At 37.2% G+C, this 13,972-nt stretch overlaps 1 protein-coding gene across 1 annotated transcript in view; it reads left to right on the top strand.

The window, feature by feature from the left end:
- Positions 1 to 2,818, top strand: part of LOC135687797 (dmX-like protein 2) — a 44,231-nt gene extending 41,413 nt beyond the window's left edge. Inside the window, exons 36-38 of the mRNA XM_065204465.2 lie at positions 424 to 513; positions 903 to 1,030; positions 1,775 to 2,818. Of these exons, the coding sequence (XP_065060537.2) occupies positions 424 to 513; positions 903 to 1,030; positions 1,775 to 1,963 (407 nt within the window). The 3' untranslated portion in view covers positions 1,964 to 2,818. The remainder of the gene's footprint in view (positions 1 to 423; positions 514 to 902; positions 1,031 to 1,774) is intronic.
- Positions 2,819 to 13,972: the final 11,154 nt, after the last annotated feature.

The raw sequence follows: 13,972 nt of genomic DNA, 5'->3' as shown, positions 1-13,972 counted from the left end.
TTAAAGAATCAAGTTCTTTGTTAAGCGTCACGTTCAGATCGCTGACGTTCCTTGCAGGTGTAGCCCTTCGAGGTGAAGCCCTTCTGCTGATTAGAAAATACTTTCATATTTCAGAGATTGTATGTTATTTCTGACAAGCATCCTTGAATAGGTGCATCAATATTCCATATTCATTCCTTCGCTGTTTGATGAACTTCTTTCAAAATTTCATATAAAAATTACAAAGATGGCGTAGGGGAATTTTCAGTTGTCATGAGCCCAAAATCCCTTTAGATGCACTTTAAAGTGTGTCTTCTTATTTCCTACATTTGATATATTTAAATTTGATATTTTATCGGTTCACGGAAAATGGCCTTCTACGTTGAACCTGTTATTGTCTTTGTTTATCATGTTGTTACTAAATTTTGGTATTTTGATTTTCAGCTTTTATCCTTCCAAACCATACGTCCCAATCTGTTTGCTACATTCCTGGCCAGCAGTGTCTTCTCTCTGGCGGCAGAAGAGGCAATATATGTATCCTTTCTTACCGATTATTTTCTTGTTGGATGAATCACAGTGTAATTTAGGCATTATCTTACATTAATCTGCGTGAATTGGTGCCGTCATGTGTTGAGGAAAAGTAGGCATCTATCTGGTTAACTTGGTTCCTATTCGGATCCCTTTGCTAACAATCCCAAGAGACATTTTATTTCTCTTGAGAATTTCATAAGGCATTGACGTAACAAATTTAGAATTGGCAATATGTAAGGCACCCCTAACTTCTTTCATCTGCACCCCCCGTCGGCAACCTTAATATGCTGCCTTTGTATTTCATTATAGGCCATTGAAACGGGGGAGCCGTTGCGAGTTGTCCTGCTATATCCACAAGCAATCATTTTTTCTTTCCTTAATTGAATAATCAGGTATATTTGATATTCGACAAAGAAAGCTCTTACACACGTTTGCTGGACATGATTCCGCCATCAAGTGCTTTGCAGTCGACCCAAGTGAAGAATTCTTTGTCTCTGGGTCTGCTGATGGAGATATCAAGGTTTGTGCTTGCTGTATTTTTTGTAGAAATTATCTAGTGTACCAACACCAGAACTATCTGCTGGTTCAGAGATTTAATGTTAAAGTGCCAAGAGAACACAAAAAGGAAACACAACAGTTGTATCCAGTCCTTCTTCATTGTACACCTCGGTACTGATTATCTATCTCTCTATTGCCGTTTCTGTCACTTCTTACCTTACAATCGGACGTTTTATACACTTTGATCTACATAAACTAAATATGTCTACCAATCAGCATTTAGAAAAACAGGATGCAAATTTTACGTCAAAGATTTTTTATGAATAACTTTAAAATGCATATACGATTTAATTGAGTCAGCCCATGATCAGGCTGAGTCAGCCCAAAACTTCGTTAACCAAGTCTATTACGGATACCTACCCAAACATTAATTACGCAAGCAAATCTTTGAATTAACAAGAAGAAAAAACAAATCTCTACACGAACAGCATGTGCTGCAGTGCTAAATTAAATGCACTGGCATGAATGGAAAATCCCGACATTTTTCGCAATATTTTGGAGGCGTTTCAAAATCACCTCAAACTTTATGCGCTTCAGGGCAACTAATAACTAGCCTCAAATTATCGAGTAAGCGATATCCGGTTCTTTTCTTTAAATATTGATTTTAAATACATTTAAACCGCTGTTTCAATAGCACGGCCTACCTTATCTTAAGAATGCTCTCGAACCGGCTCAAAGCTTTTGCAACGGTGCTTTCTTTTTTCAGGTTTGGGGCCTAACCGTTCACGATCTGTACGATGTTTACAGAAAAGATCACCTTCGAGGGACGTACCTACGTCATGGCAGCACAGGGGTACAACACTTACAGATATTACCCTCCATGCATTTGCTATCATGTGGTTCAGATGGAACTCTTAAACTTCGCCAACTTGAGGCTAACGATTCGATTACTTGATAATTTGATAGTAGCTGCATTTATTAGATAGGTAGAAATTTCGAATTTAGAGCATTTTTGTGGCAGAGTGACAAAAATTGTGGCACAGAAATTTTCTGAAACCCCTTGGGAAAAATCAAGATCCTGCAGGAGTCCATTAACACAGATTTGAAGAGAATCAATCAATTGTTTTTCCACGAACGCGCTATTAGTGTAATCACGTGATACATGCTCATGCAGTTTTTGTAACCATTTTGATAAGTTGATTCCCAGTGGAGGTTGGTTTCTCCCACAAGGATTACTATTTTTGTCAACTCCCGATACCGAAATGGCGAATTTTGAATTCCGACCCTCCCGAGGAATCCAAATTTTGAATAAACAGTTAATTTCTTCTCCGCATGCTAAAGTTAATGAATTTTAGATAATTTCAAATGACTGCTTACCATTGCACAGTCAAAGATGTAATCAAGACTCAATACCTCCGTGCCACTATCTGCTACAGAAATTTAGTAGCTATAAAATTATGGTGAACATTTTCGGTCTATTAATAAAGTTGATTTTTAATCCCAAATTTGTAAACCGATATTTTTTATTTAGACCAACAATGTTAATTTTCTTTAGCCATAAATATGCTTTTCTTACATTTATTTCTTAAGATTTTTGTTGTTTTCGAAATTTAAATTTTGAGTTGATCTTTTGAAAGATAAACGAAAGCTAATCAGGTATTTATGTGTAGCATTCATTTAACCCGAAGTCGCCTCAAGATTCAAGAGTCGAATGGAAAAAAGCACAGACGAGGAGACTGATAAACGTGCTTGGAAAATTTCGTCCCTTGTGCCAGCATTCACACTTCTAGAACGCCCTTTATTAAAGGACAAGTGACACGCTTTTGGCGCCAAATTTTTTTTTTCTTTTAACTTAAAGTAAAATGCTGTATGAGAGTGTTGTTGAAATATTTTTCCTTTCTGATTTCATTTTCCTACTTAAAAACCCTTTTCAAGTTATGGCGGGAAATGAATCACGTGACACCGTGACGTAGATTGTGATAATTTTTTATTGCTGCTACTGGTATACAGTGCAATATTAACGTTTACAACACGCTTCTAAACGAATTCAGTTCGTCTGGACCTGTTGCGTCGTGTTTTGTAAACTTTCTATTAATTACAGGAAAATTCCGAGTTATCACAATGTACGTCATAGGGTCACGTGATAAAAAGCAAAATAGTGTCCCCTGCGCCCCCTGATTAGAATTTTTTGTTCTAAACCAGGAAAAACTTACTTCTAAAAGATGATCTATAAGTTAATAAAAAGAAAAGATAGGGTGAAAAGTGTGTCACTTGTCCTTTAAACAGGGTTTGCTCAAAGCTCAAAGGATGATTTGGGCAGCACCCTTTTGTGGTACTTCTTGCTCTTTAAATTGCATGCATTTGTTTATCTTTAACATTCGATGCCAAAATGTTAATACCTCGGATGATGTGGGCAGCACCCTTTTGTGGTACTTCTTGCTCTTTAAATTGCATGCATTTGTTTATCTTTTACATTCGATGCCAAAATGTTAATACCTCGGATGATGTGGGCAGCACCCTTTTGTGGTACTTCTTGCTCTTTAAATTGCATGCATTTGTTTATCTTTAACATTCGATGCCAAAATGTTAATACCTCGGATGATGTGGGCAGCACCCTTTTGTGGTACTTCTTGCTCTTTAAATTGCATGCATTTGTTTATCTTTAACATTCGATGCCAAAATGTTAATACCTCGGATGATGTGGGCAGCACCCTTTTGTGGTACTTCTTGCTCTTTAAATTGCATGCATTTGTTTATCTTTTACATTCGATGCCAAAATGTTAATACCTCGGATGATGTGGGCAGCACCCTTTTGTGGTACCTCTTGCTCTTTAAATTGCATGCATTTGTTTATCTTTTACATTCGATGCCAAAATGTTAATACCTCGGATGATGTGGGCAGCACCCTTTTGTGGTACTTCTTGCTCTTTAAATTGCATGCATTTGTTTATCTTTTACATTCGATGCCAAAATGTTAATACCTCGGATGATGTGGGCAGCACCCTTTTGTGATACTTCTTGCTCTTTAAATTGCATGCATTTGTTTATCTTTTACATTCGATGCCAAAATGTTAATACCTCGGATGATGTGGGCAGCACCCTTTTGTGGTACTTCTTGCTCTTTAAATTGCATGCATTTGTTTATCTTTTACATTCGATGCCAAAATGTTAATACCTCGGATGATGTGGGCAGCACCCTTTTGTGATACTTCTTGCTCTTTAAATTGCATGCATTTGTTTATCTTTTACATTCGATGCCAAAATGTTAATACCTCGGATGATGTGGGCAGCACCCTTTTGTGGTACTTCTTGCTCTTTAAATTGCATGCATTTGTTTATCTTTTACATTCGATGCCAAAATGTTAATACCTCGGATGATGTGGGCAGCACCCTTTTGTGATACTTCTTGCTCTTTAAATTGCATGCATTTGTTTATCTTTTACATTCGATGCCAAAATGTTAATACCTCGGATGATGTGGGCAGCACCCTTTTGTGGTACTTCTTGCTCTTTAAATTGCATGCATTTGTTTATCTTTTACATTCGATGCCAAAATGTTAATACCTCGGATGATGTGGGCAGCACCCTTTTGTGGTACTTCTTGCTCTTTAAATTGCATGCATTTGTTTATCTTTTACATTCGATGCCAAAATGTTAATACCTCGGATGATGTGGGCAGCACCCTTTTGTGGTATTTCTTGCTCTTTAAATTGCATGCATTTGTTTATCTTTTACATTCGATGCCAAAATGTCAATACCTCGGATGATGTGGGCAGCACCCTTTTGTGATACTTCTTGCTCTTTAAATTGCATGCATTTGTTTATCTTTTACATTCGATGCCAAAATGTTAATACCTCGGATGATGTGGGCAGCACCCTTTTGTGGTATTTCTTGCTCTTTAAATTGCATGCATTTGTTTATCTTTTACATTCGATGCCAAAATGTTAATACCTCGGATGATGTGGGCAGCACCCTTTTGTGATACTTCTTGCTCTTTAAATTGCATGCATTTGTTTATCTTTAACATTCGATGCCAAAATGTTAATACCTCGGATGATGTGGGCAGCACCCTTTTGTGGTATTTCTTGCTCTTTAAATTGCATGCATTTGTTTATCTTTTACATTCGATGCCAAAATGTTAATACCTCGGATGATGTGGGCAGCACCCTTTTGTGGTATTTCTTGCTCTTTAAATTGCATGCATTTGTTTATCTTTTACATTCGATGCCAAAATGTTAATACCTCGGATGATGTGGGCAGCACCCTTTTGTGATACTTCTTGCTCTTTAAATTGCATGCATTTGTTTATCTTTAACATTCGATGCCAAAATGTTAATACCTCGGATGATGTGGGCAGCACCCTTTTGTGATACTTCTTGCTCTTTAAATTGCATGCATTTGTTTATCTTTAACATTCGATGCCAAAATGTTAATACCTCGGATGATGTGGGCAGCACCCTTTTGTGGTACTTCTTGCTCTTTAAATTGCATGCATTTGTTTATCTTTTACATTCGATGCCAAAATGTTAATACCTCGGATGATGTGGGCAGCACCCTTTTGTGGTATTTCTTGCTCTTTAAATTGCATGCATTTGTTTATCTTTTACATTCGATACCAAAATGTTAATACCTCGGATGATGTGGGCAGCACCCTTTTGTGGTATTTCTTGCTCTTTAAATTGCATGCATTTGTTTATCTTTTACATTCGATGCCAAAATGTCAATACCTCGGATGATGTGGGCAGCACCCTTTTGTGATACTTCTTGCTCTTTAAATTGCATGCATTTGTTTATCTTTTACATTCGATGCCAAAATGTTAATACCTCGGATGATGTGGGCAGCACCCTTTTGTGGTATTTCTTGCTCTTTAAATTGCATGCATTTGTTTATCTTTTACATTCGATGCCAAAATGTTAATACCTCGGATGATGTGGGCAGCACCCTTTTGTGGTATTTCTTGCTCTTTAAATTGCATGCATTTGTTTATCTTTTACATTCGATACCAAAATGTTAATACCTCGGATGATGTGGGCAGCACCCTTTTGTGATACTTCTTGCTCTTTAAATTGCATGCATTTGTTTATCTTTTACATTCGATACCAAAATGTCAATACCTCGGATGATGTGGGCAGCACCCTTTTGTGATACTTCTTGCTCTTTAAATTGCATGCATTTGTTTATCTTTTACATTCGATGCCAAAATGTTAATACCTCGGATGATGTGGGCAGCACCCTTTTGTGGTACTTCTTGCTCTTTAAATTGCATGCATTTGTTTATCTTTTACATTCGATGCCAAAATGTCAATACCTCGGATGATGTGGGCAGCACCCTTTTGTGGTACCTCTTGCTCTTTAAATTGCATGCATTTGTTTATCTTTTACATTCGATGCCAAAATGTTAATACCTCGGATGATGTGGGCAGCACCCTTTTGTGATACTTCTTGCTCTTTAAATTGCATGCATTTGTTTATCTTTTACATTCGATGCCAAAATGTTAATACCTCGGATGATGTGGGCAGCACCCTTTTGTGGTACTTCTTGCTCTTTAAATTGCATGCATTTGTTTATCTTTTACATTCGATGCCAAAATGTTAATACCTCGGATGATGTGGGCAGCACCCTTTTGTGATACTTCTTGCTCTTTAAATTGCATGCATTTGTTTATCTTTTACATTCGATGCCAAAATGTTAATACCTCGGATGATGTGGGCAGCACCCTTTTGTGGTACTTCTTGCTCTTTAAATTGCATGCATTTGTTTATCTTTTACATTCGATGCCAAAATGTTAATACCTCGGATGATGTGGGCAGCACCCTTTTGTGGTACTTCTTGCTCTTTAAATTGCATGCATTTGTTTATCTTTTACATTCGATGCCAAAATGTCAATACCTCGGATGATGTGGGCAGCACCCTTTTGTGGTACCTCTTGCTCTTTAAATTGCATGCATTTGTTTATCTTTTACATTCGATGCCAAAATGTTAATACCTCGGATGATGTGGGCAGCACCCTTTTGTGATACTTCTTGCTCTTTAAATTGCATGCATTTGTTTATCTTTTACATTCGATGCCAAAATGTTAATACCTCGGATGATGTGGGCAGCACCCTTTTGTGGTACTTCTTGCTCTTTAAATTGCATGCATTTGTTTATCTTTTACATTCGATGCCAAAATGTTAATACCTCGGATGATGTGGGCAGCACCCTTTTGTGGTACTTCTTGCTCTTTAAATTGCATGCATTTGTTTATCTTTTACATTCGATGCCAAAATGTTAATACCTCGGATGATGTGGGCAGCACCCTTTTGTGGTACTTCTTGCTCTTTAAATTGCATGCATTTGTTTATCTTTTACATTCGATACCAAAATGTTAATACCTCGGATGATGTGGGCAGCACCCTTTTGTGATACTTCTTGCTCTTTAAATTGCATGCATTTGTTTATCTTTTACATTCGATGCCAAAATGTTAATACCTCGGATGATGTGGGCAGCACCCTTTTGTGGTACTTCTTGCTCTTTAAATTGCATGCATTTGTTTATCTTTTACATTCGATGCCAAAATGTTAATACCTCGGATGATGTGGGCAGCACCCTTTTGTGGTACTTCTTGCTCTTTAAATTGCATGCATTTGTTTATCTTTTACATTCGATGCCAAAATGTTAATACCTCGGATGATGTGGGCAGCACCCTTTTGTGGTACTTCTTGCTCTTTAAATTGCATGCATTTGTTTATCTTTTACATTCGATGCCAAAATGTTAATACCTCGGATGATGTGGGCAGCACCCTTTTGTGGTACTTCTTGCTCTTTAAATTGCATGCATTTGTTTATCTTTTACATTCGATGCCAAAATGTCAATACCTCGGATGATGTGGGCAGCACCCTTTTGTGATACTTCTTGCTCTTTAAATTGCATGCATTTGTTTATCTTTTACATTCGATGCCAAAATGTCAATACCTCGGATGATGTGGGCAGCACCCTTTTGTGGTACTTCTTGCTCTTTAAATTGCATGCATTTGTTTATCTTTTACATTCGATGCCAAAATGTTAATACCTCGGATGATGTGGGCAGCACCCTTTTGTGGTACTTCTTGCTCTTTAAATTGCATGCATTTGTTTATCTTTTACATTCGATGCCAAAATGTTAATACCTCGGATGATGTGGGCAGCACCCTTTTGTGATACTTCTTGCTCTTTAAATTGCATGCATTTGTTTATCTTTTACATTCGATACCAAAATGTTAATACCTCGGATGATGTGGGCAGCACCCTTTTGTGATACTTCTTGCTCTTTAAATTGCATGCATTTGTTTATCTTTTACATTCGATACCAAAATGTCAATACCTCGGATGATGTGGGCAGCACCCTTTTGTGATACTTCTTGCTCTTTAAATTGCATGCATTTGTTTATCTTTTACATTCGATGCCAAAATGTTAATACCTCGGATGATGTGGGCAGCACCCTTTTGTGGTATTTCTTGCTCTTTAAATTGCATGCATTTGTTTATCTTTTACATTCGATGCCAAAATGTTAATACCTCGGATGATGTGGGCAGCACCCTTTTGTGATACTTCTTGCTCTTTAAATTGCATGCATTTGTTTATCTTTTACATTCGATGCCAAAATGTTAATACCTCGGATGATGTGGGCAGCACCCTTTTGTGATACTTCTTGCTCTTTAAATTGCATGCATTTGTTTATCTTTTACATTCGATGCCAAAATGTTAATACCTCGGATGATGTGGGCAGCACCCTTTTGTGGTATTTCTTGCTCTTTAAATTGCATGCATTTGTTTATCTTTTACATTCGATACCAAAATGTTAATACCTCGGATGATGTGGGCAGCACCCTTTTGTGATACTTCTTGCTCTTTAAATTGCATGCATTTGTTTATCTTTTACATTCGATGCCAAAATGTTAATACCTCGGATGATGTGGGCAGCACCCTTTTGTGGTATTTCTTGCTCTTTAAATTGCATGCATTTGTTTATCTTTTACATTCGATACCAAAATGTTAATACCTCGGATGATGTGGGCAGCACCCTTTTGTGATACTTCTTGCTCTTTAAATTGCATGCATTTGTTTATCTTTTACATTCGATGCCAAAATGTTAATACCTCGGATGATGTGGGCAGCACCCTTTTGTGGTATTTCTTGCTCTTTAAATTGCATGCATTTGTTTATCTTTTACATTCGATGCCAAAATGTTAATACCTCGGATGATGTGGGCAGCACCCTTTTGTGATACTTCTTGCTCTTTAAATTGCATGCATTTGTTTATCTTTTACATTCGATACCAAAATGTTAATACCTCGGATGATGTGGGCAGCACCCTTTTGTGATACTTCTTGCTCTTTAAATTGCATGCATTTGTTTATCTTTTACATTCGATACCAAAATGTCAATACCTCGGATGATGTGGGCAGCACCCTTTTGTGATACTTCTTGCTCTTTAAATTGCATGCATTTGTTTATCTTTTACATTCGATGCCAAAATGTTAATACCTCGGATGATGTGGGCAGCACCCTTTTGTGGTATTTCTTGCTCTTTAAATTGCATGCATTTGTTTATCTTTTACATTCGATGCCAAAATGTTAATACCTCGGATGATGTGGGCAGCACCCTTTTGTGATACTTCTTGCTCTTTAAATTGCATGCATTTGTTTATCTTTTACATTCGATGCCAAAATGTTAATACCTCGGATGATGTGGGCAGCACCCTTTTGTGGTACTTCTTGCTCTTTAAATTGCATGCATTTGTTTATCTTTTACATTCGATGCCAAAATGTTAATACCTCGGATGATGTGGGCAGCACCCTTTTGTGATACTTCTTGCTCTTTAAATTGCATGCATTTGTTTATCTTTTACATTCGATGCCAAAATGTTAATACCTCGGATGATGTGGGCAGCACCCTTTTGTGGTATTTCTTGCTCTTTAAATTGCATGCATTTGTTTATCTTTTACATTCGATGCCAAAATGTTAATACCTCGGATGATGTGGGCAGCACCCTTTTGTGATACTTCTTGCTCTTTAAATTGCATGCATTTGTTTATCTTTTACATTCGATACCAAAATGTTAATACCTCGGATGATGTGGGCAGCACCCTTTTGTGATACTTCTTGCTCTTTAAATTGCATGCATTTGTTTATCTTTTACATTCGATACCAAAATGTTAATACCTCGGATGATGTGGGCAGCACCCTTTTGTGATACTTCTTGCTCTTTAAATTGCATGCATTTGTTTATCTTTTACATTCGATGCCAAAATGTTAATACCTCGGATGATGTGGGCAGCACCCTTTTGTGATACTTCTTGCTCTTTAAATTGCATGCATTTGTTTATCTTTTACATTCGATACCAAAATGTTAATACCTCGGATGATGTGGGCAGCACCCTTTTGTGATACTTCTTGCTCTTTAAATTGCATGCATTTGTTTATCTTTTACATTCGATACCAAAATGTTAATACCTCGGATGATGTGGGCAGCACCCTTTTGTGATACTTCTTGCTCTTTAAATTGCATGCATTTGTTTATCTTTTACATTCGATGCCAAAATGTTAATACCTCGGATGATGTGGGCAGCACCCTTTTGTGGTACTTCTTGCTCTTTAAATTGCATGCATTTGTTTATCTTTTACATTCGATGCCAAAATGTTAATACCTCGGATGATGTGGGCAGCACCCTTTTGTGATACTTCTTGCTCTTTAAATTGCATGCATTTGTTTATCTTTTACATTCGATACCAAAATGTTAATACCTCGGATGATGTGGGCAGCACCCTTTTGTGATACTTCTTGCTCTTTAAATTGCATGCATTTGTTTATCTTTTACATTCGATGCCAAAATGTTAATACCTCGGATGATGTGGGCAGCACCCTTTTGTGATACTTCTTGCTCTTTAAATTGCATGCATTTGTTTATCTTTTACATTCGATGCCAAAATGTTAATACCTCGGATGATGTGGGCAGCACCCTTTTGTGATACTTCTTGCTCTTTAAATTGCATGCATTTGTTTATCTTTTACATTCGATGCCAAAATGTTAATACCTCGGATGATGTGGGCAGCACCCTTTTGTGGTACTTCTTGCTCTTTAAATTGCATGCATTTGTTTATCTTTTACATTCGATGCCAAAATGTTAATACCTCGGATGATGTGGGCAGCACCCTTTTGTGATACTTCTTGCTCTTTAAATTGCATGCATTTGTTTATCTTTTACATTCGATACCAAAATGTTAATACCTCGGATGATGTGGGCAGCACCCTTTTGTGATACTTCTTGCTCTTTAAATTGCATGCATTTGTTTATCTTTTACATTCGATGCCAAAATGTTAATACCTCGGATGATGTGGGCAGCACCCTTTTGTGATACTTCTTGCTCTTTAAATTGCATGCATTTGTTTATCTTTTACATTCGATGCCAAAATGTTAATACCTCGGATGATGTGGGCAGCACCCTTTTGTGATACTTCTTGCTCTTTAAATTGCATGCATTTGTTTATCTTTTACATTCGATGCCAAAATGTTAATACCTCGGATGATGTGGGCAGCACCCTTTTGTGATACTTCTTGCTCTTTAAATTGCATGCATTTGTTTATCTTTTACATTCGATGCCAAAATGTTAATACCTCGGATGATGTGGGCAGCACCCTTTTGTGGTACTTCTTGCTCTTTAAATTGCATGCATTTGTTTATCTTTGACATTCGATACCAAAATGTTAATACCTCGGATGATGTGGGCAGCACCCTTTTGTGATACTTCTTGCTCTTTAAATTGCATGCATTTGTTTATCTTTTACATTCGATACCAAAATGTTAATACCTCGGATGATGTGGGCAGCACCCTTTTGTGATACTTCTTGCTCTTTAAATTGCATGCATTTGTTTATCTTTTACATTCGATGCCAAAATGTCAATACCTCGGATGATGTGGGCAGCACCCTTTTGTGATACTTCTTGCTCTTTAAATTGCATGCATTTGTTTATCTTTTACATTCGATGCCAAAATGTCAATACCTCGGATGATGTGGGCAGCACCCTTTTGTGATACTTCTTGCTCTTTAAATTGCATGCATTTGTTTATCTTTTACATTCGATACCAAAATGTTAATACCTCGGATGATGTGGGCAGCACCCTTTTGTGATACTTCTTGCTCTTTAAATTGCATGCATTTGTTTATCTTTTACATTCGATGCCAAAATGTCAATACCTCGGATGATGTGGGCAGCACCCTTTTGTGATACTTCTTGCTCTTTAAATTGCATGCATTTGTTTATCTTTTACATTCGATGCCAAAATGTTAATACCTCGGATGATGTGGGCAGCACCCTTTTGTGATACTTCTTGCTCTTTAAATTGCATGCATTTGTTTATCTTTTACATTCGATACCAAAATGTTAATACCTCGGATGATGTGGGCAGCACCCTTTTGTGATACTTCTTGCTCTTTAAATTGCATGCATTTGTTTATCTTTTACATTCGATGCCAAAATGTCAATACCTCGGATGATGTGGGCAGCACCCTTTTGTGATACTTCTTGCTCTTTAAATTGCATGCATTTGTTTATCTTTTACATTCGATACCAAAATGTTAATACCTCGGATGATGTGGGCAGCACCCTTTTGTGATACTTCTTGCTCTTTAAATTGCATGCATTTGTTTATCTTTTACATTCGATGCCAAAATGTTAATACCTCGGATGATGTGGGTAGCACCCTTTTGTGGTACTTCTTGCTCTTTAAATTGCATGCATTTGTTTATCTTTTACATTCGATGCCAAAATGTTAATACCTCGGATGATGTGGGCAGCACCCTTTTGTGGTACTTCTTGCTCTTTAAATTGCATGCATTTGTTTATCTTTTACATTCGATGCCAAAATGTCAATACCTCGGATGATGTGGGCAGCACCCTTTTGTGGTATTTCTTGCTCTTTAAATTGCATGCATTTGTTTATCTTTTACATTCGATGCCAAAATGTTAATACCTCGGATGATGTGGGCAGCACCCTTTTGTGGTATTTCTTGCTCTTTAAATTGCATGCATTTGTTTATCTTTTACATTCGATACCAAAATGTTAATACCTCGGATGATGTGGGCAGCACCCTTTTGTGATACTTCTTGCTCTTTAAATTGCATGCATTTGTTTATCTTTTACATTCGATGCCAAAATGTTAATACCTCGGATGATGTGGGCAGCACCCTTTTGTGGTATTTCTTGCTCTTTAAATTGCATGCATTTGTTTATCTTTTACATTCGATACCAAAATGTTAATACCTCGGATGATGTGGGCAGCACCCTTTTGTGATACTTCTTGCTCTTTAAATTGCATGCATTTGTTTATCTTTTACATTCGATGCCAAAATGTCAATACCTCGGATGATGTGGGCAGCACCCTTTTGTGGTATTTCTTGCTCTTTAAATTGCATGCATTTGTTTATCTTTTACATTCGATGCCAAAATGTTAATACCTCGGATGATGTGGGCAGCACCCTTTTGTGGTATTTCTTGCTCTTTAAATTGCATGCATTTGTTTATCTTTTACATTCGATGCCAAAATGTTAATACCTCGGATGATGTGGGCAGCACCCTTTTGTGATACTTCTTGCTCTTTAAATTGCATGCATTTGTTTATCTTTTACATTCGATGCCAAAATGTTAATACCTCGGATGATGTGGGCAGCACCCTTTTGTGGTACTTCTTGCTCTTTAAATTGCATGCATTTGTTTATCTTTTACATTCGATACCAAAATGTTAATACCTCGGATGATGTGGGTAGCACCCTTTTGTGGTACTTCTTGCTCTTTAAATTGCATGCATTTGTTTATCTTTTACATTCGATGCCAAAATGTTAATACCTCGGATGATGTGGGCAGCACCCTTTTGTGGTACTTCTTGCTCTTTAAATTGCATGCATTTGTTTATCTTTTACATTCGATGCCAAAAT

The sequence above is a fragment of the Rhopilema esculentum genome, chromosome 20, assembly GCF_057945365.1.
Source record: "Rhopilema esculentum isolate cy_ngs chromosome 20, ASM5794536v1, whole genome shotgun sequence".
NCBI lineage: Eukaryota > Metazoa > Cnidaria > Scyphozoa > Rhizostomeae > Rhizostomatidae > Rhopilema > Rhopilema esculentum.
Note: the sequence above shows the minus strand (reverse complement) of the source record. Positions and strands in the feature narration are given on the sequence as shown.